At 54.5% G+C, this 27,190-nt stretch overlaps 1 protein-coding gene across 8 annotated transcripts in view; it reads right to left on the reverse strand.

The window, feature by feature from the left end:
• The window catches only part of Adgrl1 (adhesion G protein-coupled receptor L1), a 41,591-nt gene extending 15,724 nt beyond the window's left edge, over nt 1-25,867 (reverse strand). For 2 of the 8 annotated variants that reach the window (XM_039097967.2, XM_039097965.2), the window contains exons 1-4: nt 25,678-25,812; nt 11,150-11,311; nt 7,833-8,046; nt 3,405-3,514 (exon numbers count right to left, since the gene is read on the reverse strand). In XM_039097967.2, coding sequence (XP_038953895.1) covers nt 3,405-3,514; nt 7,833-8,046; nt 11,150-11,219 — 394 coding nt within the window. In that variant the 5' untranslated portion in view covers nt 11,220-11,311; nt 25,678-25,812. Of the gene's footprint in view, nt 1-162; nt 181-2,068; nt 2,219-3,404; nt 3,515-7,832; nt 8,047-11,149; nt 11,312-25,677 lie in introns of those variants that run through there. The other 6 variants (XM_039097964.2, XM_039097966.2, NM_022962.1 and 3 more) reach the window with 6 other exon arrangements.
• Between the last annotated feature and the right edge of the window lie 1,323 nt (nt 25,868-27,190).

The raw sequence follows: 27,190 nt of genomic DNA on the forward strand, positions 1-27,190 counted from the left end.
ACCAGGGCCAGCCCAGCTGTGCTGGGAGGACACCCGGGGCAGGGAAATCACTGGACCAAGTAGGGTGGGGGAGAAGAAGGGGGGGAGGGGTGGGCCACATGAGTATGGTACGGGTGGAACAAAGTGTGAGTTAGGGGTTAGCATTGGTAACAGTGCGTTTACCTTTCTGCTCCACTTCTACTTTAAGCATCGGAAGAGAGAGAGAAAACAAATTGAAAAAAAATGTGCAAGAAAAAAAAGAGAAAAAAAAAAGATTAAATTGCTTTTGTTTCTTTTCTGGCCACACGCCCCCTCTTCCTGTCTTTCCTCCTGCTTTCCCAACCCCTTCCATAGCATTTCAGCCCCCACCCCCAAGTCCCTTCTTTTGGGGGTAGGATGGGGTGAGAGGGTGCTGAGGAGAAAGTGAGAAGGGTCAGGGGGACACACAGAAGGGAAGAGACAAAGAGACTGGGTATGGTACAGACAGGCAGGTAGACAGAGCCCTCAGGCAGGAGGGTCCCCAGGTATAAAGAGGAGCCCGAATAGGCTGGGGTAACACCAGGCAGCAGGGAACCAGGGGCTCCTCTTCACCCTGTGTGCCAACACCCCTGTTTGAAACAGGGGCGGAGAGAAGGGTGTCTCTGGGGCCTTGGTGCCCCTCTCAGCCAAGAGCATAGGCTGAGCCACTTTCCCTTTGAGTAGGCCCCACCTGAATCCAGCTGTGTTCCCCTAAACCCTCCAGATCCCTGGAACGCACAAAAAGAGGCCAGTAGAGCCAGACACAGAACAACAGAGGCAGGCGGGCAGGTGCCCCTGGCCTCAGACAGAGCCAGGGTAGGGGAGACAAGAGGCACAGAATTGGAGGGGACATAGACTGGGCTGGACAGCACGTGGCAGACAGGCTCCTACACTCCCAGGGGGGTGAAGGAGTTGGGGGTGGCCTCAAGGTTCAGCTGCTCTGCCCAGTCCACCAAAGGCCCAGGAGCCCTAGCTGCACCCTACCCTGCCCACCGCCCTTGATGACGCACAGGTGGCACCTGGGGAGGAAGGGAGAGTTAGGCTGTGCTCAGCTGCAAAGCAAATCCAGTGTTAGTTCAATGTCTGGGTTTCCCACACTCCAGTGACCCCCCCCTCCCAGCTGTGGGATCCCTGCCCCCACCCCTGCCCCACCTTCACCAGCACTGGGGTCACCCCAGCCTCTGAAGTCCAAGGTCCTGTGGCTGACCAGGTCAACCTCCCCTGGGCACCCACTTGAGTTGTGCAGGGACCCTGTCTGGCTGCCCAGCGCCTCGCCCAGGGCCTAGCACTCAGGATATGCTCAGGGAAAGTCATGAAGTGTGTGCCTATCCTCTCCCTAGCTTTATTTATTCCTGGACCCCAACCCCGGCTATTGGGGGGCAGGGACAGGAGCTAATGTAAGCAAGCCTACTAGCTCTGCATGCCCAGGAGCACTTGAGGTCAGCCCTACCCGTGACCCCTGCTCTGTGTACACTGTCTTCGAAGGCTCATTTGCATTCTCCTTCATCAAAGTTGCCCATGACCCGTGCCCTGGATCACTTTTCACCCCACAGCCCATCTTCCTGAGTTATGCTCCTGGGCCACACAAGGGGGATGTTGCTCTAGATTTTTAAGCTCCACTCAGGACCCATGGCCACTTTATTTCTTGTACCTTGGTTTGGACTGTGGACTAGACCAGGGACTCTTCCGGTCTTGTGACTACCTGTCTGGAGAGCTGGGTTCACTAACTGTTGCTACTCTTGTTTTGATTACCAAGGCAATAGCAGTAACTGGTTAGAGGTGGAGTGTAGTCACAGTGACAGCAGTGCTCGTGAGGATGCAGGCACAGTACAGGCCCTTGCAGTCAGGCCTACCAGGACTCTGACTACAGCTGGGGAAACTGAGGTTCAGAGATGTGAACCACACAGAGGAGGCCATGCAGCGGCCATTCCCTAAGACCTATGGTGGCCTGGGGCACAAAGCAGCTTGGGCCCCGTGCTGTCTACTACTTTAAGTACTCTGGGCACGCTTTGATCCCCTCCCCCATCACAGAGGAGTAAGAGGCTCAGGTGGCGGGAAAGAGCGTCCGTACCATCACTGAGCACATCTTGAACCAGGTTCGGGGCTGGGCGCTGGGGGGTGAAGTCGCAGCCTCTGCCTTCGGGGCTTTGCTCCTGGGAGCAGACTCTGGCCGCAGGGCCAAGCGCTTGTCACTCCCGATCTCCAGGACTCACGCCTCCGTCTGCAGCACCCGAAGAAATTTTAAGTCATTTGCTGCAGGTTTCAGAGCCAGACAAGTCAGGAGCCACAGTTGAACCTCACACCACCTGCCCAACCCTCTGTCCTAGGCTTGCCACATCCCACCTCCCTCCCTGCTGCCCCAGCTGTGGGTGGGCAGTGTCCCCAGTGCTGTGGGGAGGCTTCGGGGAGCAGACGGGCATCCCCCTCAGGCGGTGGAAGAAGGCCTCAGGCACTGAAAGGAAAGGGCGAAGACTAAAAGAAGAAAGTTACGCGAGCAGTAAGTGACCCTGTTCACCCATCATCCTGGCTTCACCTGCAAGGAGAAATCAAAGGTTGGAGGGGTGGGGGTGGGAGAGCTGCGTGGGAGGGGAGAGGAGGGAGAGTTACGAAGTCTCCTGCTCCCCTGCCCCTCACACTTGGACACCCTGATGGTCTTGTCTCCTCCCCTTTTGCCTAGAGGGCCTCCCTACCTCCAGGCTGGCTGTGTGAGGCCAGATGAGAGGACAGAAGGGGCGATGGGTGGAGGAGGAGGAGAGTGGGCAGGAAGACTGGTGGTGCTGGGGAGTGCGAGGATGAACAAGCCTTTGACTATTTCCCTTGGTCAGATGCAGGGTAGTTAGGCTTCTGGCTCCCAAAGATCATCTTAGGGGGCACTGTCATTCCAACATGGCAGCACTTCCTTTGTGGACAGGAAGTGTTCTCAGGGCAATACATAAACTAACAGGCAGTAGGAATCTTGGAAGATGTCTTTGGCTTCCATGCTGAAGAAGGGGCAGGAGTGGGTGTGTGGAGGAGATGATGATGGTGAGGGCTGTGAGGATATGTCCACTGTCAGGAGGGAGGCAGAGCAGGTGGGAGGCTGGAGAGAGGCCAGCATGCTGTAAGAGTGTGGCTTTGAGGGGCTTTAGCAAGCAAAGGGCATGTGAAGAAGCAGGGAGTGGGCAGGTGACTAGGGCTGAAGACACCCCTACAGGAAGGGACAGAGTCTGTGTGGTGGGAGGAGAGCAGCCACCAAATGTGGAAAAGTGTCTGTGAGAAGAGTGTGCCAGAATGGGAGCAAGCCTGCTGCCCTGTGCCCAGCCCTATGGACGTGTGCACGTGTGTGCACATGTGTACTGATCAAGGCTCTCCTTCCCTGCTCCACTAGGGGAAGGGCCCAAGACGGCATGAGGAACAAGATGACTCACTGTAAGGGACACAGTCGTACTGCACCTCCAGGTACTTGTAGGTTCCAGGACAGGGGTCAGGAAAGGCGTCAGAGCCGGCCACCACCACACACTGGGTTCGGTTATTACATCTACAGAAGGAGAAGGGAAAAGGAGATGAGAATAATGGACTCAGACTCAGAAGGCTCTAGGGTCGGAGGGCAAATGTACAGTTCCAATGGGAAGGCACTATGGAGCGCGGAGACTGGAGTGCTGTTCTGCCTCCTGCCTGCTCTTTCCCACAGGCCTCCACAGCCACGAGACAGGCTCTCCCTGGACCAGACACCTTTGGCATTTTTCTTTAAATTGAGTGTAAAGCCCCTGTGCTGGTTACTAAAAAGCACAGATGGGCTGGGGAGGTGGCTCAGTGGTTAAGAGCACTGGCTGCTGCTGCTCTTCCAGAGGTCCTGAGTTCAATTCCCAGCAACCACATGGTGGCTCACAACCATCTGTAATGAGACCTGATGCCCTCTTCTGGTGTGTCTGAAGACAAAGCACAAACACCATATATGATGGGCACCTTTGTAAACACACCGTCCTCAGAAGACTCAGTGCCTGCTGTGACCACCTTGGCCTTTCCCATGGGCACTGCCACCCTCTGGAGGGTGTCTGAGAGAGAGGGTCTACAGCTGGCCAGAAGACTCATGAATCTCTACAGGGAATTCACTGATTCCAGGTCCCTCCAGCTTCTCCTAGGTCTGGCCAGTATAGAAAAGGATGCCTTATTATATAACCCGAAGACACCATCACAGACCCTGTCCACATTTGGTGGCTGCTCACTCACCCCACAGACCCTGTCCCCTCCTGCAGAACACCTCAGGTCCAGTCACCCCACAGACCCTGTCCCCTCCTGCAGGACACCTCAGGTCCAGTCACCCCACAGACCCTGTCCTGTCCCCTCCTGCAGGACACCTCAGGTCCAGTCACCCCACAGACCCTGTCCCCTCCTTCAGGACACCTCAGGTCCAGTCACCCCACAGACCCTGTCCTGTCCCCGCCTTCAGGACACCTCAGGTCCAGTCACCCCACAGACCCTGTCCTGTCCCCTCCTGCAGGACACCTCAGGTCCAGTCACCCCACAGACCCTGTCCCCTCCTTCAGGACACCTCAGGTCCAGTCACCCCACAGACCCTGTCCTGTCTCCTCCTGCAGGACGCCTCAGGTCCAGTTCTCCCTGCTTCTTCACACTGCTCCTTCCCACCAGCAGTACCCAGCTAAGCTTCCTGTCCCAGGTCATCCTCGTCAGCTACACCCGGTTTAGAACTGCCTACGACATTAGTCAGGTGTGCTTCTAGGTATGTCTGTGAGGGTACCAGAGAGAAGAGCCACCTGAATGTGGACAACTTCAGGCAAACTCCATGGCCTGACAGTGTAGACTGACGCAATAGAAGGGGAGGAGAGAGGCAGAATGCCCTCACTTCCCCTCTGCTTCCTGGCAGCCATGAATGGGGGTAACCATGTTCTGCCACACAGCTCTGCAGTGATGTTTTGAACTCTGAAACCCAGAGCCAAAACAAGCCCTTAAGTTGTTTCTGTAAGGTCACAAAGACAAGAAATGCAGCCAACACCATTCCCTGTCCCTGGAGTGGCCAGACAAGGGGTGAGCATTTACAGTAAGTGACATGAGCTGGTAGGTGGTACATGCACCTTCCACCCCAGCACCCGGGAGGCAGAGGCAGGTGGATCTCTGAGTTTGAGGCCAGCCTGGTCTACAGAGGGTTGCAGGGATACACAAAGAAACCCTGTCTTTGAAATTAAAAAAACAAAAACAAACAAACAAAAAAACAAACAAACAAACAAAATGAACAGAAAAGTAAGTTGAATTAGCTCTAGTTCTTCCCGGAACCGGGAAGGACAGAGGGGAAATCAGCAGGAGGCTGGGAAGGAAATGGGGGAACTCGGCATGGCAAGGTCTGGTGTTAGCCACCACCCAAACCCTTTCTTTCAAGCTCAGCATTGGCCTCATACAACAGAGCAATCCTGGTCCTCAGCAATGTGCTCTAGAGAATTTATAACACGTGTGTGAACAAATCCTCAACACGCATGTGCACAGCTGCACTGCCTACTTCCACCAACAGGGGGAGACAACACAAAAGCCTGCCCGTGGAGGAATGCTAAGCAAAATGTAGCCTGTTTGAGCTCTTGGTGGCATCACTGGTGTAGCTGTCTTGTACAATGTAGCCTGCCACATGACAGAAAAGGGGCTATGGTGCTGACTCAAAGCAAACCAAGGATAAATGTCAACAGTGACTCTGAGGAAAGGCTGCAGGTTGGTGTATGTGGAGATAGAGTCTAGGCAAATCCCTGGACAGAAAACACAGAGCAGGGGCAACGGGAGAATGGGAAGCAGCTGATAAAGGCTACGTGGTTTCTTTTTGAAGCCATGGAATGTTCTGGAACTAAGCTGAGATGGTAAATGCACAAAATGTCGCCAAAAGCATTCACTTTAGAATTTTTGATCCCCCAGCATCACAGCCCAAACTCCCCTGAAGCTGGAATGAACTACCATGGGAGGGTGGGTGTGTCTGTCTTTAAGGGGTGGGACTCCAGGAAGTGGAAGCCCGAAGGTGCAGTGAACGTTTGTGCCAACTATCCTATGGCATCTGTCCCAGCAGCTTAGCCATGATCCTCACAGACACAAGGTCGTAGCATTCAGAGAGGAAGCAAGTTGAGGGCCCCCAAAGCCTTTCCCACAAAGCTCCTAAGGCCCCTGTAGCTCACTACTCAGCCTCCTGTGTAGGGGAGGACATGGACGGCTCTGCTCTAGCCCTAGCTGTGGATACGGTGGAAAGGGACCAGGGTGCTCCCAAGGAAGGGGGCAGGGCTTAAGTCATGGCTGGGAGGCGGGATGAGGTATCAGGAGGATGGGGCAAAGGCGGCAAGGCAACTCCAGCCTTGCATACGTAGAACCAGTCGGTCTTCCATGTCCTGTGACGATCTTGGTGCCTTCCTCTCCCCTGTCCCAACTATGCTGCTCCCAGCTGTCCTGCCTTTTTTTTACCATGCTACAGATGCCCTGAACTCTGACCTCTCAGGCATCAAGTGAGTGCCTACGTGTACCTGGCCATAGCCATAGCAGTAAAGGACAAAAGTCTGTTGTCCCTGTGTGGCCAATAGCTTAGAGTTAGGGACGACATAAGATAAAATACCAAGCAAAAACTAAATATCTGATGGAAATATGGTTGAAAGGCAGGGCCCTGAAGGGGTCAGGAAAAGGACAGGGGCCTGCACCTTCAGAGTGTGCTAAAGTATCCAGTTAGGTAGACAGCCATAAGGAAGCATAGAACAGCCACTTGGACCTCAGGGCAGAAGGGACAGCAGGGATACTCATGTTTCTAAAAAAACCAAGAACAACAATAAAATCCCAGCAATTAGCTTTGTCACTTCCCAACTAACAGGCCAGGCTCCTGTATCCCACAGATCCCATGAAGCACCCGTGTGACAGACCAGAAAAGGAGGTTAGGAGCCTTTGGGCTACAGGGCTGCAAATTCTGAGGCATGTTCAATGCTGAGAACTGAGCCTACAAGCATGATACAGTGAGGGCCTTGCACAGCTGGAACTGAGTGAGCCCACAGCAAAGGTGGGGCATTGGTCAGGGCAGGCCGCACAGTGCACTCTGAGCCTCAAGAAGAAGGTGGGAACCAGAGTTCTAAGCAGAGGCATAGGACCCGACTCAAATCTCCACTGATGCCCACTGGTTGCACAGGAAGAATGGACTATCACAGGCAAGGCGATGGCAAGAGAGCAGGCCGGAAGTCCCAGGGGCAGCTGCACGTCGAGAAACCTGACGGACTGACTAGTCCAGTACGTTGTGCAACTTCACATGTGGGCCGCCCCAGCCTGGACACTTCCTCAGACACACAAATACACCTTTATCCACATACATACCTGCTCAGAGACACAAACACAAGCTGCACATCTGCACACACATGCTCAGACATCACACCACAACTACACCATACAGCTGCCGCTCCTCAAATGCTCAGGACAATTCTGTACAGCCAGGTGCCCTTCTTTGGAGAAACTTCTCCCTCTGCTTTGGGTCTGCAAGCTCCTACCCGAACTCAACATGGGCAAGCATCTCTAGCACTGGTTCTCAACCCGTGGGCCACAACCTCTTTGGAGGGGTTGTATATCAAGATATCCTACACCTGACAAATTTACATCACAATTCAAAACAACAGCAAAGTTATAGTTAGGAAGAAGCAACAAAAATAATTCTATGGTTGGGGGTCACCGCAACCTGGGGAACTATATTAAAGGGTCGGAACGTTAGGAAGGTTGGAAACCACTGCTCTATGGGGTGAGTGAGTGAGGGGACACTGTCCTTGTGAAGCAACTCCAGCTCACTTGTAGCCCGTGCTCAGGAAACTCCTGCAGGACACGTGGAGGGTGAAGAGCAGGCTCACCTCTGTGACATGATTTTGAAGGCGTCAGGCAGGTAGCACTGCACGTTCTCCATCTGAAAAGGGTCGGCATCGCAGATCTTGTCATCTGTGCGCCCATAGTTTGCATTCTCCACCATGATGACGTCACTGCCCGGGCACCGCAGCTCAATGGGGTAGCCTTCGCATGCTAGCTCCCGGCGCATCAATCCAAATGGGAGTCCAGCCCGGCTCAGGCCTGCAGAACAGTTGGGGACAGTGTCATAGTCACCAGGGAATAAAGAACTTGTTGGCTCAGCCATGTTGGGAAACTAGTTATATGAATCAGGCCTATAGCACTGAGTTTTAACCCCTGTGGAAAAAGGGGTGATTTGGCCCAGAGCTGATGAAGTCTTCACCTGGTGATGCCCTGCTTGGTAAGAAAGGGTGATCATCTTGGAAGTTATGGATCAGCCACAACTGTGTGCCCCAAATTCTTTAAAAACAATCAAGAACTTTTCACATTTTGTGTGTATGTATGAGGGTGCACAGGTGGAGGTCAGAGGGCAATCTGTACACTTTTTTATCAATGGTTCTGGGGACTGAATTCAAGTCAGGCTATGCAGCAAACACCTCGATCCACCTGAACCATCTCACTAGCTGTCCCCCAAAATCTTATGCTGAACTGAAGAACTAAGCCCCCCTACCTCGGAAAATGGCTGTGCTCGGAGACAGTGTCTTTTGGGGCCTTTCTCCCCAACTACTAAACTAAGGCAGGGTCTCATGTGGCTGAGGCTAGACTTAAAGTTGTAATACAGCCTTGAACTGACTTGAACCACCTCCACTTTCCCAAGCTAGGACTACAGGCATGTGTTATTGAGAACACACGCACACACACAATTTCTCCCTCAGGGATAGGGTCTCAGTGACCCTATCATAGGGTCTGTGCTAACCTTGAACTCATTAAGTTCCCTGAGCTATCCCCAAGCCCAGTGATCTTCCTTCCTGCCTCAGCCTCATCTGTTGGGATAGTGTGCACCGCCACATTTGGCTTGGAGATGTTTTATAACAGAAACCAATTTAAGATGAGGCTGTCAAAGAGGGCCCCAATCCAGTCTGACAAGGGTCCATACAAAAAGGGAGCATTTGGGGTATATTTTAGATCGGCCCTGGAACTGTGATCCTCCTACTTCAGCCTCCTGACTGGCTAGGACATCAGGGTGGCACTGCCACTCTCCACCCGAAGAGGGAACCACACACACATGCACGGGAAAGACTATGTGCAGACATGGAGGGAGAGGCTCCCCCTTCAAGCTGCAGAGACCTCAGCAGGAGCTGGCTGGGCTGACGCTAGGATGTAGGGCTTTGTTCTCCTGAACAGCGGGGGTGGGTTGGTGGGTCGAAGGCTATGGCAGTTTTAGCAGACAAGTCTCATCAGGGGATGAGAGGTGGTAGGGTGTAGTCCTCTGGAGGAGTGGCTGCCGTGCAGATTATCAAACAAGTCTAGGGGTGTGGCTTCAGTTAAAGCTGGGGACGGCCTGAACGCTGTGAGGACTTTACTATTCTGTTTCAGACTCGGATGAATCTCTCCTCCCACTGCAAAAAAAAACTTCCATGGCTGCTGCTGGCCCCAAGTGAATTACAGCTTGTCAGTTGTCACAGTAAGAGTGGTCCTGGGGACTTCCCTGTACCACCGCACACCATACAAGGAGCAGACCACACCCAGGCAAGCATTCTGCCACTGACCTGTGCCTTGCTTACTACTTATTGTTCTGGGGATAGGGTCTTGCTGTGTGGCCCAGCCTGGCTTGAAACTCCCCCCAAATCCTCAGATAACAAGCATGTGTTACCACACCCAACCTTTTGCATGCTTAAGTTCAGAAAGCCACTAGTAGTAGCTTCCCAGGGCCTTGTTTTTCCAAGCTGTAAAATGGGTACCCACAGGTCAGGATCATACAGTTGAATTTCTAAACCAAAGGAATTTTCCTTTGTTTTGGTTTTTTGAAACAGGCTTACACATAGCCAGGTGGCCTCAAAATCTAAGTAGTCAAGGCTAGCCTTAAATTCCTGACCCCCCCCCCCCCAAATGCTGGCATCACAGGAGGGTGGCATGCTGCTTCACAGCAGACAGCTTCACATGAGGGGTCCCTCTGTGACAATCAGCTACACAGCACAGCTCTAAGTCCCAACTCTGCTGCTCCCTGGCCTGGCTGGTGGCTCCAAATAACCTAATGGGTCCTTGGTCCCTGGTCACAGGTCCAAGATCCCTCTCCTGACATCAGAGGTTAATCTACAGTTAATATGCTGATGAGCTGCTCTTTTGTGGTTTGTTTTGTTATGGATATTTCTCAAGATCCAGGGGTGACATGAGCCAGGCTGCCCTGGCCAGCATCATGGGACACTGGTTGCCCCAGCACACGGGGCCAGGGAGGGCAGAAGCTACAGGTATCTGGGGGAGCACAACAGCTGGGAGCACACGAAGTGCTATGAAAGGTGTCTGTGGCAGCAGAGCCAGGTCAGCCCCTCTTAGAGAGAGGGTCCCCGGGGTTAGAGCAGCCAGGCCTTGGGTTTTAGGGATGAGTAGAGCCCCAGCTGAGAGAAAGTTTCCCATGTGCGCCTGTCACGCCATCTGCTTCCTCCTCTAATTTTAGCTTCTCTAGTCAGGGAGGGAGGCCGGGGGTGGAGGGCTGGCTCACATGGGGCTGGGGGTGGAGGCAGCCCCTTCTGGCCTGTCAGGGGCTGCTCCCGGAACTTGGGTACTGGGGAGACTGGGTCAGCGACCAGCAGGACCCTGCCAAGGCTTCAGAACAAGGCTGACAGTGTCCCTTCATCCCTGTGACTTTCCAGAGGACAGGGCTGGCAACCTGGGGAAGGGGACCTTGGAGAGGGCAAGGCCAACAGACCCCATCTCAGCTTCTGTTGCCCTGCACCCAGCTAGTACCCGACTTGTGATGGTAACTAAGTAATCGGCGCTGGGCAGCATGCTCAGGGCACTAATTGTGGCATGTGCAGGATCCCAGGCCGGAGCCGGCCGCGTAATTACTTGTTTTTAAATAAACGTCAGCAGGCATGCTTTAATTAAGCCTTGGTCCCAGTGAGACTCAGAGATGTGATGAATGAGGGGGAAGGAAAGACAGAGAAATAGGTGGTCCCCCGGAAGGCCTGTCTTGGTCCTCGGGGTCCCCTGGTGCCCTAGCCTGCTAGAGGTTCAACATCCCTCAATAGTACCTGCCAAGAGCGGCATCACCAGGTTCCCTCTGGCCTGGTCCGGCTTCATCTGGGATAGAGGCTGCAGTCCACAGAGAACTCCTATTACCACCCTCCCATCCAGGTTTGGAGACCCAGCCCTTCCCAACACCTACCTTGGGTAGCAGAGGTGACGAGGACAGTCGTCACACAGAGACTCCAGAGTGCTGCAGCCAAGCGGGCCATGGCGAAGGCCAGGGGCGGGCACGGTGATCTCAGCGGACTGTGGGGGGGGCCTTGCCCCGCATCACCAGGGTACCAAGGCCTGGCCCACCAGCCTGAAGGAGGACAGGGGAATGACACCGGGCAGGAGCTGACCTCAGCAAGCACAGAGGGCATCTGTCTTCTGTCTTCTGTCAGTGGTGAGGCCCTTCCTGGGCCTGTTGCACATTACCCTGTCCCAGGTCGCGCTCACCAGCTCTGGTCCCTCTTCTCCAGGGGAACCTCTCTGGAGGCAGCTTGACAGGTCAGCATGGCTGCCCAGCACCCACCCACACCAAAGCAGCTTCAACCTCATCCCTGCCCCCTGGCCCTGCTCACTCCTCTCCATCACTAAGCATCTCCATCCCTCAAGGAGGGCAAGGGGTGTCTAACCTGATTTCAGCTCCAGCTCGGGCAGGAATCCAGCCCCGCCCCTAGCCTCTGCTTCCTGTCTCTCTGCTCTGGCAGCTTAATTAGAATCCAGCTGGCTGGCGCCACAGATAGGGGACCAGGGACACCCAAGTCCCCTCTTTCCTTTCTAGGGGACTCTCGGGGGGAGTTGGAGACAGGCAGTCGGGGTGGGAGGAGGAGTAGGGACCAAGGGTGTTCTGATGGCCTCCTTGGTCACAAGCTCCTCCCAGGCCATCAGTTGTGACTTGCAGTTTCTTCCTTCCCTACTTTCTGCTTCTGTGACGTTCATACCCCAGTCTTCAGGGCCACCACAGCCTAGGGCCATCAACCTCACCTGCTAACGGCCTATAAGAACTCACTCTAGGAAAGGTCTGGAGAGGCAGCACCATGGTGTCCCCCGCCTGCCCCTTCCACTCCATTCCAATAGGTTCCAAGTCTGTTCTTTCCAGCATGGGATCCCTCCACACAGCTCTGCTGCTCTTCCTCCCTCCTCCCATTTCAAAGTCCTTGAGAATCCACCTAGCACGACCCACTTAGGTCCCTTTCCCCACTCTTCTCTGCCTGGGGCCTTTGCATATACATGTGTCTTTTCCTCGGTGCACAGTTGGAACTCACAGTTATCCCAGGGCTGGCTATCATCCTGCTCATACGGAACGGTTTGTCTGGATAGGGAATTGCCATCTGGGGACCTAGATATCTGAGGTCATGACCACCACACCCAACTTCTAGAGCAAGCCCTACAGACTGAGAAATCGTATTTGTTGACTGAATCTCAGACCTACTACTTCTCCTCCTGCCATCTCCCTTGTAAGTTCTATGGCAGGATTACCTGAGTAGAGCTCCCACCCTGCCCCTCACCTTCCACAGCTAAGGGACAGGTGACATGGTTCATCTCAAAGCTCAACTTTCCTCTACTCCGAAGGTAGCACCCTGCTGACTTGTCAACCCTACCTCTCCTTTCCTTCCTTCTTTCTCACAAAAGCTTCCAGTCCCCCAGCCCCCAGTCTGGGATGGTCCACCATGACGCCAGATCCTGTGCTCATAAACAGTAGTTCGCCAACATCATCAGCTTACACTCTAATTCCTGCTCTTACCACCCCTTGCCACGGTGGCAGGTCTGTCAGGAAACCCGTCCTCTCAGCACCATAACCAGCTCTCTTTTTACCAGCTGGGACCCTGACCATCTAGCCACCTTCCCCCCATTTATACCAGGATAGACCACACTGGCACTCACCACCACCACCCCCTCGGTCCCAGCCAGTTCTGGGAGGCAGACTTCGCCTGCCTTTCCTGGAGCTTTCTTTCCAGCTGTGCGAGCCTCAGAAGCAGAAGGAAATGGTTCCTTACACTCACAGGAGGCTGGCTCTGAGCTCCTGCCCCATGTGAGTCCAGGTCCCCAAAATCGAGTCACCTTGAAACAACCTAGGGCTAGGTCTATCCTCTACCACCCCTCCCCCAGCCCTACCCTCGGGGAGATAATTTATTATTATACTGTTATGATTTATTATTATACCGTTATGAGAGCAACAATCTCCACACGTGTGCAGTAGGCTTGTCAGACCCTCATCAAGGGGAGAGTAATATAGGGGTGGGAGGATGGGACAGAGCAGTGACAGACAGACGACGGCGAACTCTTCCCAAGTCTGCATTCTGGATGCAGAGACCCATCTGGTTCACAGCCTCAGGCCCTATTGGTGGCAGAGACTTGGAGGCTGCAAGTGTGAGCTCAGACAGGACCAGGCCCCAAGAACCCCTCCTGGCCACCAGTGGCAGCCACCTTCTAGATCCATGTCAGAAGCCAGACCCTTTCCTGTTCTTCCTCACCTGTCCTAGTAGCTCAGGAATGAGTCAGTGGTCTGTCCTCACTGTATCCATTTGTCCTTATGCTGCTCTAGGCTTCCTGCAGGCCCAGGGACGCTGTGCTTTAAACTACAACCTTGTGGTGAAGACCATTCGTGAGGACCCTGGTTCAGTTCCCAGAGCCCGCATGGTGGCTCATAATCACCTGTAGCTCCAATTCCAAGGGGATCCAATGTTCTCTTCTGGACCCCGAGGTCACCAAGCACAGAGTTGATGCCCATACACATGAGTAAAACATACGCACATACATTATATGTCAAATATGACATAGCTTAAATCATTTAAACTGTGTTTTCTTCTAGAGTACAGATGAAACCTAGGGCCTCCCGAATTTACTAAGAATTCATTCTTCTTGTGAGCTGCATCCCCAGTCTCCAAACCACTTAAGCATACAGTAAGTGGTATTAATTACAGGGTCATTTTGACTGCTTGGTTTTTGAGTAACCCAAGCTGGCCTTCGAATTCACAGCAGCCCTCCTGTCTCAGTCTCTTGCAAGCTGGGATTACAAGTGTCTGCTGTACCTGGCTTCACTCACTACTACCCTCCAGCAAGGTTCTACAATACTGCCCAGGCTTTTGTGATCTCCTCAGCTCCAGTGACTCTCCTACCTCAGCTTCTCCTCTGGCTGGGACCCCAGGTATCAGTGTGCATGACTGCCCATGGCTGTTTCTGCAGTCCCAGGGGTTGTTAGGTCCGCTGTAGGCAGCATCTTCCAAGGCATTACACCCAGCCCTTTGTTCTAGCTTTCTTAAGATTGGAGTTGTGTACATGTGGCCAGGCCTGCCTTGCTCTTTTTTCCTTGAAATGCTGAGGACGGGACCCCAGGCCTGTGGGCTAGAAGCCAGCACCTAAAGTACCTAAAGGTGGGGCTACTCAAGTCAAACACATGGAGAGCAAGGGGCATTTCTGCCACGGAGAACTGTGGCTTCTTTTCCTTTTCTCCCCTTCTAGCAGGGGCGTGATTTGGAATTCTGGGGGATATAAATTCTAGGATCCCAAGAACCGCTTGGTGGGTTGTTGATTGGTTGCCATTTGCTAAGTAGCAAAGAAGAAACAGGAAGAAATTAGATGTGAGACGGTGAAGATCAAACTTGCCCCAGGAACTCGAGGCCCCAGTCAGCAGGAAGTAGGCTAACGACACCGTCGCCCTTTTCCCTCCATCCTTTTTTCTCTCCTATCTAGGGTTAGGGAATTGAAAGGGTGGAAGAAGAGGGCGGAGAAGGAAGACGAGAAAAGAGCCCACTGAGTAGCCAAAGCCCGGCCGCACTGCAGTCTCGGACTTCACTGGAGTCTTGGTTCCTGGCCGAGACATTTGCAGCACGCTTCCTGGTTTCCACCCGCTTAGCACCTATGGAGGGTGTACACCATCTCACAGACTAGACCGCCAGAGGTGGCCTCTGCAGTGTTGACTCCTTCCAAAGTTTTCTGCATTTACAAAAACATGATTTAATATGGCTTAATTATGGGAAAACAAAAGCTTTTAATATTTTCCTGCCATTATCCCTAAGCATCCAAGTATCAAGTTAGTATGTCTTTGGATTGTATAATTTTTCAATTTGTTTGAGGGGGAGCTGGGAAAATGGCTTTGTATGCTACTGCTAGGTGTGGTGGTACACACCTTTACCCCCTGCACTTGTGAGACAGAGGCAAGTGGATCTCTGTGAGTTCAAACCACTATGGTGTACATAGTAAAGTCTAGGACAGTCAGTGTGAGACCTTGTCTCTAAAAAGCAAACAAAAGAAAACTAAAAAATATCAATCTGTCCGTGTGTGTGTGTGTGTGTGTGTGTGTGTGTGTGTGTGTGTGTGTGCGTGCGTGCGCGCGCGCGCGCGCTGGGGGAGGTATTTGTGTGCATACGAGTGTTTATGCCATTTGTGTACAGATGCCCACAGAGGATGCTGGATCCTCTCAACAATCAGTGTTCTATAGCACTGATGCTGGGTCAGGAATCCATGCAGAACCAGGAAGGGTTAAAGCTTCCAGGATGGGGTATGCAGAGTCTTGCAAATGCCACACTACTTCACAGACTGGTGTCTGGGACCCTGGGCAGCAGGAACTGACTTTCTCATTACTCTAAGAGATAGGTCTGAGCTGAAGAGGACTGCAGGCTGGGTTTCAGACTGCCTTCCTGGGTGTGTAGGAGAAATATCTCTGTGCCTCCTGTGTTCTTCTAAAGATACCAGCAGTTCCCCCTAGCTGGGACCCATGACAGGGTCTCAGTTAACCTTGTTGCCCGACTAAGAGCTCCTCCAGTAAAGTGTGTGTGTTGGGGGGGGGGGGTGGTGGTGGTGGTGGTGGTGGTGCAGAACTGTCAGTCCAAGTAGTTAGGAGAAAGAGAAAAGGGGGTCTTGAATTGAAGGCCAGATAGAGCTACAGAGTGAGTTCAAGGCCAGCCTGGAGAACTTAAACATTATTTCAAAATAAAATTTAAGCTCAGTACACACACCTTTAATCTCAGGGCTATGGAGACAGAGGCAGGCAGATCTCTGTGAGCTTGAGGCTAGTCAGTCAACAGAGCAAGTCCCAGGCCAGGCTACATATTGAATATGTATTTAAACTTTAATTATGTGTACACCTGAGTGCTGATACGAAAGGAGGCCAAAGGCACTGGATCCCCAAAGTGACCGAGAAGTGCTGAGGACTGAACTTGGGTTCTCTGGAAAGGCAGGCCACATGTCCCTAGCAGGTGACCTATCCATCTCTCCAGCCCTCGGGTGAGTATTTATAAGGTCAGGATGTAGTAACCATGCCGTGTCTTCACTAACTCTCCGTCTTACTTCTCTTCACCAGCTGTGGAGAGTGCCTAGCTAGCAAGCACCTGGATAACTCTGCAGCCTTGATCCTCCGGTCTTCACTGGGCTACAGATGCACACTGCCACACCTGGGGGTTTCTGTAGGTTCTGGGGACTCAACCTCAGGCTGGCCTAAGCTTGTGACAATCCTTCTGCTTCTGCTTCCCAAGTGCTGGGATGACAGGTGGACACTATCACACCTGGCTACCACGTGTCTCAATTAACCACAACAACAGAGAAAGGTGCTGCAGTAGCCACTTTGTGGAATCTGGTATCTTCTTAGACTCTCCTGGGTGCCATTTCTGTCCAGCACAGTCCCCTCCCCCTGATTTCTGCTCAGAGCAGCCTATGGCTCCCACCTTCCTTAGACCAAAAGTTTATAAAGCCCTCACTGAGCTTTCTCGCCTTACCCTACTGACACAGTGACCTGGAAGATGAAGCCCCTCCCAGTCCCCAGCTGTGCTCCAAGGTTATGAGAGAATAGGACCCCATGGTGGCAGTTCATGGACCCAGGTGTGCACACACCTGTGACCCTGGGGAACAAGGCTGGTGACTCAACTCTGATGTGTCCTCCAGGGGCCACACATCTGCCTCAATGTTTGTGTCTGAGTTCTATCTATACTTGCCTTTAGCCTGGAGAGGGCATGTGCAGCAGGGTCTGTCCTCGAGTGCCCTAGGGTGGGGACAGGAGGGTGACAGGAGGAGAAGCGGCTGCTGGAGGAGAGGGGGCGCCTGGAGCCTGCCCTAGCCTGCAGTTGCCACGGCAACCCTGTATGCTGAGTGGGTGGGAGTCTGAGAGTCTGAGGAGGGGTGACAGGCAACAAGAGGGGGGCGCTGGGCCCCTCCTGGCCTCACTCGCCCGTCCCTGAAGCAGCCGCCCCTTGTTTCCTGTTCTTGGCAGCATGATCACCTCCATCCCCACGTCTAGGAAGCCAAGGCTGGTGGACACTGCAGGGACCAGAACCAGTCTGGAGTCGGGGCCTGGGTCTGGACTAATTGATTAGGCTCTTGGCCTTCCTGGACCCTCCATGGAGAACTGACAAGGGTGTCTGGCACAGAGATGGAGCAGGTGCCTGTGAGTGTTGGGCCTGAGTCCTTTTCCAATAGGGCTGGCGCGAGGACAGGTCCCCAGTGCATAGTCAGTGCCTCGGACTCACCAGACCGCAACCTGGTCCTTCCCTACAGACGGCCGCACTGAATCCCTGAGCCACCTCAGTCATAAAGTCACTCCTTCCCTCACCTTCTTCAGACCAAATATCAAAGCCTCCACTGAGGCCACGCGCACAGCCCTTCACCAGGACCTTTTCACAGACTGCCCACCCCCTTGTCTACTGGACTTTGCTCACGTTTCCTCAGAGCCCAGGAAGGCCCTGCCGACTCTAGCTGGCCAGCACTCTGCCCTGCCTCTACTTCTCATTTCCCATGGCTCTTATGCCGAGGAACCTGGCATTTCCGTCACATGCTTTCCTGTCCTACTGGGTGCTGGCTCTGCAGGGCTGTGTCCCAGCACCTGGCAGAGCAGGAACCGGATACGTAAGTGTCTAGTAGAGAGGCTTTGAAGGCTGCTCCGGCTGTAAGCAGAAATGGGAGGGTCATAGGATCAAGGTCAGCCTGGTCTACAAACTGAATTCCAAACCAGCCAGGATTAAACAGATTCTGAGATTCTGTCTCAAGATAATTAAATGAATGAATTTTTAAAAATGTAAAGGCTGGTGTGGTTCAGTGGCAGCCACCCGTTCTGGTGAGGCATCCCTGAGGCCCACACAAGCCCTGGGCTCACACTTTGCTGGTCACCAGGGATTCCCTGGATTAGAGAGGCAAGAGCCACTCAACACCCTGGATCCCTGGATGCCTTTTCTCTAGTCTCCCATCTTTCCCACACCGCCCCTATGCTTAGCTCTCTGGATTGGACTCAGGCTCAGCTGTGGACCGTCTGGTTTTCCCACCAGGTAGGGACCCAGAGAAGAAGGTCTTGTCTACATCTACCCAGCACAGAGTAGGTGCTTGTTGATTAATAAAGACAAAACAGGTGCAAAAGGCCAGACATGCAGGAGGGGCTTCAAGATGGGGGCATACATGTGCAGTGAGGGAATGTGTCTCTGAGCGGGATGTGCAAAGTTCCCCAGGTAGCAATGTGCTGGAACAAGCTGGTAGCCAGCGAACGCAGAGGAGAGTGAAAGGAAGGGTGGCGCCTGCCTTGGGCCTTTGAGAGGACCCTGGCTTTCCCTGTGAATGAGGTGGAAGCATTTCTACCTAACCTGACTACCCTGGATGGTGGGTTTTATGTGGATGGTTGTTCTGGGACCAGAGGGGCACATCACCCTTTTCTCCTGCCCCTGCCTCCAAAGCTAGAAACTCATCCTTCCCAGTTGCTACCTTCCAGCCTATCAACCCTGTCCGCAGGACTACACTGCCACTCATCTCCACGTTTCAAGGCCAGGAAGAGCTAAATATTCCTGGACCTCACTCTGGTGCCTTTGGCTACGAGGGTCTTCTCCCTTAGGGTTTCTCCCCAGGACCCGCCTGACCTGGGCCCCACCCCGAATCTGCTTAGTCCAGGGGCCCTATCAGTCCCTGGTAGCTTAGCGCTTCAGTTCTGCCGGCAGCAGATCTCATGCTGAACCTCTCCACCCTCCACAGGTGAGCCCAGACCTTTCCAAACCCTGAGGTCCAGTTCAACTTCCTACCCATGCTCAGCCACAAACACTTTCTCTTTCCGTATCTGAGCCCTGCTTCTTCCTCACTTTAGGGAGTGCTTCCTTCTTGGACTTTCTAGCCAGTTTCCCCTCTTCTAAGAAGCTCTGACCAGCCTGCCTGCTTGCTCTGCTCTCTGCTGTGGTTTTCTAGTACCAGGGTAGCCATGGTGCGTGTCTACCTCAGCTTCACCTCCCATGCCAAGGCAGAGCTGAAATCAGTGCTAGAAGCCGGGAGCCCAAGCAGAGGGCACACAGGACACTTCCCCCGATGACTGCATGCTGGCAGGAGAGCAAGTGTGCACAGCCCAGAAAGGGGGGTGGGGAGGCAAAGGGACAAAGCCCCAGAATAGCATCCTCGGGTTCAAGGTTCAAATCCTGATGGGGTGCACTTCCGGCTAACTGACAAGATCTATGTTCAGGTCATGGTTCTGGAACTATGCCTCTCTGTAGGGGGACAGCCAAGTGGCAAAGTACGGCTCAGGCTCAGAACAGCGTTTGGTTTGGGGCTGCAGCAGCTCATCGTGGAGCACTTGTCTGGCATGTGGAAATCCTAGGTCCCGGGGTTGGGGATTTAGCTCAGTGGTAGAGCGCTTGCCTAGCAAGCTCAAGGCCCTGGGTTCGGTCCCCAGCTCTGAAAAAACGAAAAAACAAAGTGGAAATCCTAGGTCCCATCCCCACTGCCTAAAATAAATAAATAAATAAATAAATAAACAGTCTTTCCACCTGCTCTCCCGAGCCCCGCCATGTGTCAGCCAGCACTGGGGAATAGGAGAGGACATGAAGGAAGTAGACTGATCAGAGTCTACTACAGTGGAAGATAAAGCTAGAACGAGGGGGAGTGGCAGCTCGTATTCTAAAGTTATTTCTAGGGGTTGGGGATTTGGCTCAGTGGTAGAGCGCTTGCCTAGCAAGCGCAAGGCCCTGGGTTCGATCCCCAGCTCCGGAAAAAAAAATAGAAAAAAAAAGTATAATATTTAAAGTTATTTCTATACTATATATATATATGGTCATTTTGCCTTACATGTATGTCTGTGTACCACACAGGTGCTGTACCCACAGAAGCCAGGACCTGTCCCTAGAGATGTAGGCTGCTGTCAGTTGCCATGTAGGTGCTAGAAACTAGACCCAGGTCCTCTGGAAGAGCATCAGTGCTTTTAACCACTGAGCTATCTGTCCCAGTGATCATACAACAGGCATGCTCGCCTGGAGATGACACTTCACCTGAGTCAGTGCTACGAAGTTAAGAAGGGAGTCAAGGAGAAAGAAACTCACGGAAGGAAAAGGTATTTTAGGGCATTTGTTGCTTATGCAACAACTCAGGGGCTAGATAGACCATGTTTATAAAACGGCCCAGGGAGGAGGAGCAGGAGATCAAGAGCCGCGGGGAGGCAGGCAGCCAGACTGTGCCTGATCCTGTAGTGAGAATGTTGGTTTCTTGAAAAAAAACACAGAAATTTTGTAAGAATATGTTCCTGTTGTAATCCCAGGTGTGGGATACAGGGCTGCTTCAGATGGTCCACAGCAGCTGACTATGATTTGCCTCATGCCTCTGGCAGGAGTGTGATTTTGCCAGTGGCAGATAGGTACTGCAGTCATGCGACATTTGGAATTCTGGGGGCTTTTCAGATAGGTGGACCCCCCGGAGCTGGGGTGGGCTGTTGGCTTGTTGCAGTTAAGTAGTCACACACAAAGAAATGAGAAGAAATTAGACCCTGATCAAAGTTGCCCCAAGAAGCTCAATGCCCCTGGTCAGCGGGAAGTAGTCTAATGATCACATCACCCCCTTCCCCCTCTATCCTTTTTCTCTCTCCTCTCTAGAGTTAGGGGGTTGAAAGGGTGGAAGAAAGAAGAACCCACACAGTAGCGGAAGTCTGGCTACATAAAGCCTGGGTCCCAAAGGCCCAAATGGGGCCACCCCTCCACTGAGGTGCTCTCTGCGGCACGGTCTGGCAACTGTGGTTTGGTCACAGCCTATTCTGTTTGTGGTGAGTTCAGAAGGGCATCTTACATTTCTAGGGTGAAGAGAAGGATGAATTTAAACAGAGCCAGCCCAGAGCCCATAGAAATCCCCGGCTTGCTCTATTTGGGGTGGGTGTGCCAAAGTTGAGCTCACAGCTGCAGAGTATGTGTCCTGGCTGGACAGCTCTGCCTTGGACTCAGGCTGGAGACACTTTAGGGTGCAGCAGTGTTGTTTGCGTTGACATTTAGTCAGTCTAACTCTAAGGTGATGTTGGGCATCCTACAGATTCCAGGGTGCCCCATAAAGAACACCATGGAGAGCCTTGGGGGTTCCCTTGCCTGTCAGGAGGCTGAGGCAAGAGGGTGGAAGGTGTATGTGGCCAGTCTGCGACAGAGAGAGAAGAGGGGGAGAGAGAAAGGGCTACCAAGCATGCACAGCAGGCTCCAACACCAGGGACACCACTGTGTCGCTCCAAGTCCTTGTATGACTTTTAGGCCTTTTTTTAAGCCTCTGGTAAGTGTGGGGGGCACTGTTTATTTTTAGCTCTAGGGCGTTTCCAATTTATTGACTGAATTGTTATATTCTCCCCACTTTGGAAGCGAGGCGAAAAATTCTGGTCACTGAGGATCCCATCCCAGAGAGAAGCCGGGTCAGGGTCCAAGAGGGAGCAACTACTCAGACTTTTAACTGCTCCCGGTCTCCTGGAGAGGGTATGGGTTCCTCGAATTCCCCCTCTAGAACCTATGCCTTGTAGCACAGTCATCTGGAACCATGTACTCACACAAAAACATACCTTTGAGTACCATGAGATTAACCCCAGATGTACACAAAAATTAAAGAAGAATGTAAGTGTAGTTAACCCAGCCCATGCCTTGATACTAAAATGGGGGCCAGGTCAAAGGGTTATCACACAGGGTCAAGTGTTCCAGCCCACCCTCCTCCCTCTGTTTTGCATTACTTTTATTATCTGTATCATGTTTATGTGTTGGGGAGGGGGTACGTGCACAGAGATGTTAGCTCCCCAGGAGCTTGGAACAGAATTCTGGTCAAGGACAAGAGCAGCACACGTTCTCCTAAGCTGCCTCTCCTTCTTTCCTTCCTTCCTTTTTTTTTGGGGGGGGTGAGTTTTTATTTTTTCATTTTTATTTTTCGAAGTCTGTGCTGGCTTCAAACTCATGCTCAGCCAACGCTCAGAGTTGGGAATGGCAGGCCTTTACCACCACAGCAAAGAGCTCTCCTAGGGCACCTGTGCTCCAAAAGCAACAAGACCCCGAACCTCTGGATTGTACTCGGACAGACAGACAGACAGGCGCGATCCATCAGAATTACAGAGGTGTGAAGACCACAGGCTCCATAGAAAGGTCAGGAGGGCTAAGGGAGCTGAAGTCTGAATGCACAAGCCATGTCCTGGATGGAACTGCGTTTGTAAAAGCGGGAGCTCAAAGGGCATGGTGCAGTTTGTGACGAGGGAGAGGCGGTGGGATGAGAGCACGTGATGACACACTCCACACCCTAAAACTGGAACTCATGGGGCTGAGGGTCATCTCTACTCAGTCTAGGGCTGCCCTCCTTAGAAGAAATACACACATAGACATTCTCTTCCCCCTTCCCTCTCTCTCTCCCCCTCCCTCGTCAGGCTATGAGCCTAGGGAATAGAAGTAGCCACTATCCCAGCAGCACCTCAAGCCTGGAACCTGACAGAAAAAGCACTTCTAAGTGTTTGCGGTTTGCTCACAGAGGTGCACCAGCCCTTCTGGGACACACAGCTTGCTCACACTATTAGGTGTGAGCAAATTAAAGTCCTCCTGTCAGTGTGCATACATCCCGTCGGCACAAGGGGATGCAGTTTGGACCCTCTCTGAGCACAAGAGCTATACATGTGGGAATCATGGTCGTCACTAGCCTAGGCCTGAACCATACAGTGTGCACACGGGCTCACACGGACAGAAGCAGAGGTGGAAACCAGCTAGATTTGGAGACATCAGGTCTTCACTGAGTGTGGAGAGCCCCACCCTACCCCAGGACCCCACTTTCTGTGCTCAGTAGTAGACACTTGGCTCTATCACAGAGAGAGAGGGGCATGCAGTCTTGCTGGGCACCTCCAGCTCACTGGGGAACCCCTACCTCAGGCAGCTCCCTCCTCCAGTGTCCACACAGAGGGGCTGGAGGAGGGGAAGTGTCTGGCAACTGGAAATCTGATCCCTGAGAGAAGCCCACACAGAAACTAGAGCTTTCAGTGTCCTTGGTCAGGTCTGGCTGAGGAAGCAGCAGAGGGTGGGAACACAGACTAGGAGCTCCCCATCTGCGGTGGGAGTGGGAGGTGGCTCCCGCTCCTACTTCTTTTTTTTGGGTACATGCTCTAGAGGTTTTTGGGGCCCACCTGACTCTCTTCCTTCCCCTTTGCTAGGTGCCTAGGCTGAGGCTGAAGCACCAGAGGGTCTCCTTGTCAGCCTGGTGGGAGAGTCAACACAGACATGAAAGACAGAAAGCAGCACACAGTCCCATGTGAGATGGAGACCAAAGGGCTTGATGCAAACAGTCTCCTCTAGCAGGGCAAGGCGCTCACAGACTCCTCCGCCCTCATGGGAGTGCCCCCTAGGAGAAGGGGGTTCCCCAGGGCAGGCTGGGAATAGAAGCCTGGCTTCGAGTCTCTGGCTTTCCACCTCCTCCTCCCAGGCTCAGTGGCCCAGGTGCACTAGTCCCCAGCTCCTCACCCTCCCAACTCTGGGGGCTGTCTCCACACCCAAGGGTGTCCATCAGCACAGGATAGTGGGGTACACCAGTCTCTATGAGTGGGAGTAAGGAAGCACATCAGAAGGCAAAAGCAACAGGGTGGCCCAAGCCAGAGGAGGAGGAGGGCACCAGCAGGAGAGCTGGTACCCACACATCCACGCACCCGGCTGTGGCTGTGCAAAGGTGCCACGCCGCCAGCCATGGAATCAGTTCTTTTCCGCCTTCCAGATGATTCTCCATCTCTGTAATTAATGGGCAAGTCATATCTGAACGGCATGGCAGGCAAATTGCTAGTTAGGAAAATCACAGATAATTTTCTCGATATGATAATGAAGGCTGTATTCCGTCTCTTTTTCTCCCTGTTTTCATCCTACTTTTAAGTAATAAATTCGGCATTAGTGGGCAGGGCGTGGGGAGGAAGGAAGTCACCTGTCCCCAAAGCTGAAACCTGTCTTAGCAGGCGATCGCCAACACACACACACACACCAAGGTCCCCAGTTCCTAACTGGGCAGATGGAGAAGATGATGCTAGGGGTGCTAGTGGGGACCTCAAAGGAACACCCTGACGTTCCACAATTGATGAGGTAGTGCCAGGGTCTAGGGAGCAGGTAGAGCACAGGAAGTCATCAGGCTGTGGGCCAGATAGAGTTGGGTCTGGGGTCGAATTAAAGACTCACGCCTGCCCTTGGGGTGCAGGAAAGAGAAGCAGGAACCAATGGCCTCTCTCTCAGCAGCACTGGAGGTCAAGAGGCCCAGAATAGACATCCACCCGCAGGTGTCCTCCTCTCCTGTTCCTACACTGTCCGACTACCTCTCCACGATGACCCTCCCTACTCCACTGGAGGCATGAGGGTAAGCAGAGAGAAGGGGAGACAGACAGAGATAAAGAGGCTGCCAGCCATCTTGGCGGCCATCTTGAACCCCTCCCCCAACTCCCCCAAACGCACCACATGTTTGGATATGGGAAGACAAATCCGGCTCTGGGTCCCAGAGAGGCTGGGAAAGAAGGGGGCTCTCTGGTTCACATTGGGACAGGAGGGACATCCATAAAGATGCCAAAGCTGAGGAGAAGGCGGGGTGGGGGGACGAGGAAGGTTCAGTAATAAGATGCTGGGTAAGGATAGCTGGAAGCTAACCTAGACAAGAAGTGAACATACTGGGATGTGCGAGCTTAGGGGCTGTTTACCGACGGGGCGCCGTCTTCACATAGGTGCCTGGGGCGCACTGAAGTGATGCCATTTGAGGCATTTTCTGGCCACTGCATGAGTACACACTACCCTCCAACCACACACACACACACACACACACACACACACACACACACACGAACTGGACTTTCATCCCAGGACCCTCAAATGGGACGATGACAACTGAGCCACACAGCTCTCTTTCAGGAACACCTGGAAGAGGGGAGAGAGCTCGTTCCGGTAGATCCAACCTGACAGCCTCCATCCGTGCTTAACTGGGTACCACCAACAGAAGATGCCTCACAGCTGCACCAGGGTTGCCCAAGGCGCCCCTTCGGGCTGTAACCCACTGGACACCCAGACAGACCTCTCGCTGTCCGCCCCCCTCCCCAACCAACGCCACTACCTCCTAGAGAAAAACAACCCTAAGCCCAGCATCCTGCGGTGCCAGCCCCCCGACATGGCTTCTCTGGGGAGCCCGGGTCCGCGCGCTGCGCGCACACGCACCCTCTCCACTCACACCCAGACACCTACACAAACAGGGCGCCAAGCACCCGCGCGCACACGCACCGGGGACACGCAGGCACCGCCGCGCCGCTTCCCCACAAAGACCGGCGCGCGCGCGGGCACACGCAGCCACGCGCGGGCACACTAGCGGTCCCCTCCCCCTGCAGGGCACCCTGCGGCCGCCCATCCGCACCCCCACCAGGCCCCTGGCGGCGGGGGTAGGGTGCTCCCCCGCCCCTCCCGCCGCGCACACCTGGCTCAGGTGCGGCGTGGCCCGAGACTCCCGCACACTCACCTGTCCAGCGGCGCTTCGGGGTCGGCCGTGCGCGCTCCTCCCGCGGCTCCGCGAAGCCGGGCCCCCCGCCCGGCACATCTCCCGGAGCCCGGCCCAGGGGGAAGCGGGGAGGGGGTGGCTGAGCGAGGGAGGACTCCGTGTCCCTTCTTTCCTCCGGCCCAGCACTGCCGCCACCAACCAAAATTTAAAAGGGAAGAAGGGAAGGGAAAAAAAAGGAAAGAAAAGGCGGATCGCGGCGCTCCGGAGGCGGCCCCGGCCCCGGGCGCGCGGGTCTGCGCCCCTCCCGGGGAGCGAGGCGTGGAGGCGGAGGGGCGGGGGCGGCGTCAGAGCTCGGGGGGCTGGGGCGAGGCGGAGACCCCCGAGGCGGCGCCGGCTGCCCGCATCTCCCCCGCAGCTCCGCAGCCCCGACGGAGGCGGCACGTGTGTGCCCAGGCGACTTCCCAGCGCCCCCGGACGGCAGCGGGCGAAGGGTTAACGCGGCTGCCCGGGCGGCCGCGCAGGCCCCCGCCGCCCGGCGGCGCCGCTTCTGGGCCCGCGCGGCCCCATCCGCCGGGGCGTCTCCGGCAGACGGCGGGGCGGGGGCGTCGCAGCTCCGACTGCTCCCGCGCCGACCGCTCGCGCTGCCCGCAGGGGGCCGGGGCTACGCAGCTAGAAGCAGGCGCGGCGGCGTCGCGCCCCCGGGGTGGCCGGAGCAGGGGGCGCGGGGCTGGGCCCGTGGGCACCGCAGGACGCGCGGAGCGAGCGGGCGCGGGGCACCAGCAATGACAAGCCGCCTGCTCTCGACGCTGCCGGGCCCGCCGGCTCCGGGAGGGGGGGCGGAGGGCAAGCGCAAAACCTGGCCTGGACTCACCGTCCAGGACTAGCCTCCGCAGCCCTCCCGTGCGCCCCGGGGAAGGGCCCGGAAACCTGGCCTGGAGTTCCACTCGCCTCCCCCAAGGAAAAGTGGGCAGAGGGAGTCGACGCGCTAGATCCCCCTAGTTGGGCCGGGGGGTGGTGGGGTGCGACGGACGGCAGGAAAAACCGGAACGGATTCTGCAGCCGTGCTGTGCAGAAAGGCGCCTAGCCGGTGACGGGTAAATGGAGAACAGAGCAAGGACTGCGCAAAACCTGGTCCGGATTTGGCTGAGAGGGGTGGGACGGGAGGGGCGCTGTGGGGTGGGGGGAGCTGCGACAGGGCCAGATGCACCCGGGGCACGCAAATTTCGGTCCGGATTCTTCCAAGGGAGATGGAGTAATGCGTCAGGCCTGTGCGGTGGCAACAAAAAAGACCTGGACCAGAGCGTCTCCGACCCGGGATTGCAGGAGGGTCGGAGAGGCTGCTGCTTAGTGACTGACAACAGCGTAGGCTGTCTCCCATCTTCCTTACAGCGACGTGCAGTGGGGAGGGACAAAATGAGGGCTGGACTGAGGTATGGAGGGATCCCGCGCGCTGGCTGCAACAGAGCCGGCAGGTAAAAGCAGTATCTGGATCCTGGGTGATGCGACAGGAAGGGGATGTGGTGTGGATCCCGCT

The sequence above is a fragment of the Rattus norvegicus genome, chromosome 19 (assembly GCF_036323735.1).
Source record: "Rattus norvegicus strain BN/NHsdMcwi chromosome 19, GRCr8, whole genome shotgun sequence".
Lineage (NCBI taxonomy): Eukaryota > Metazoa > Chordata > Mammalia > Rodentia > Muridae > Rattus > Rattus norvegicus.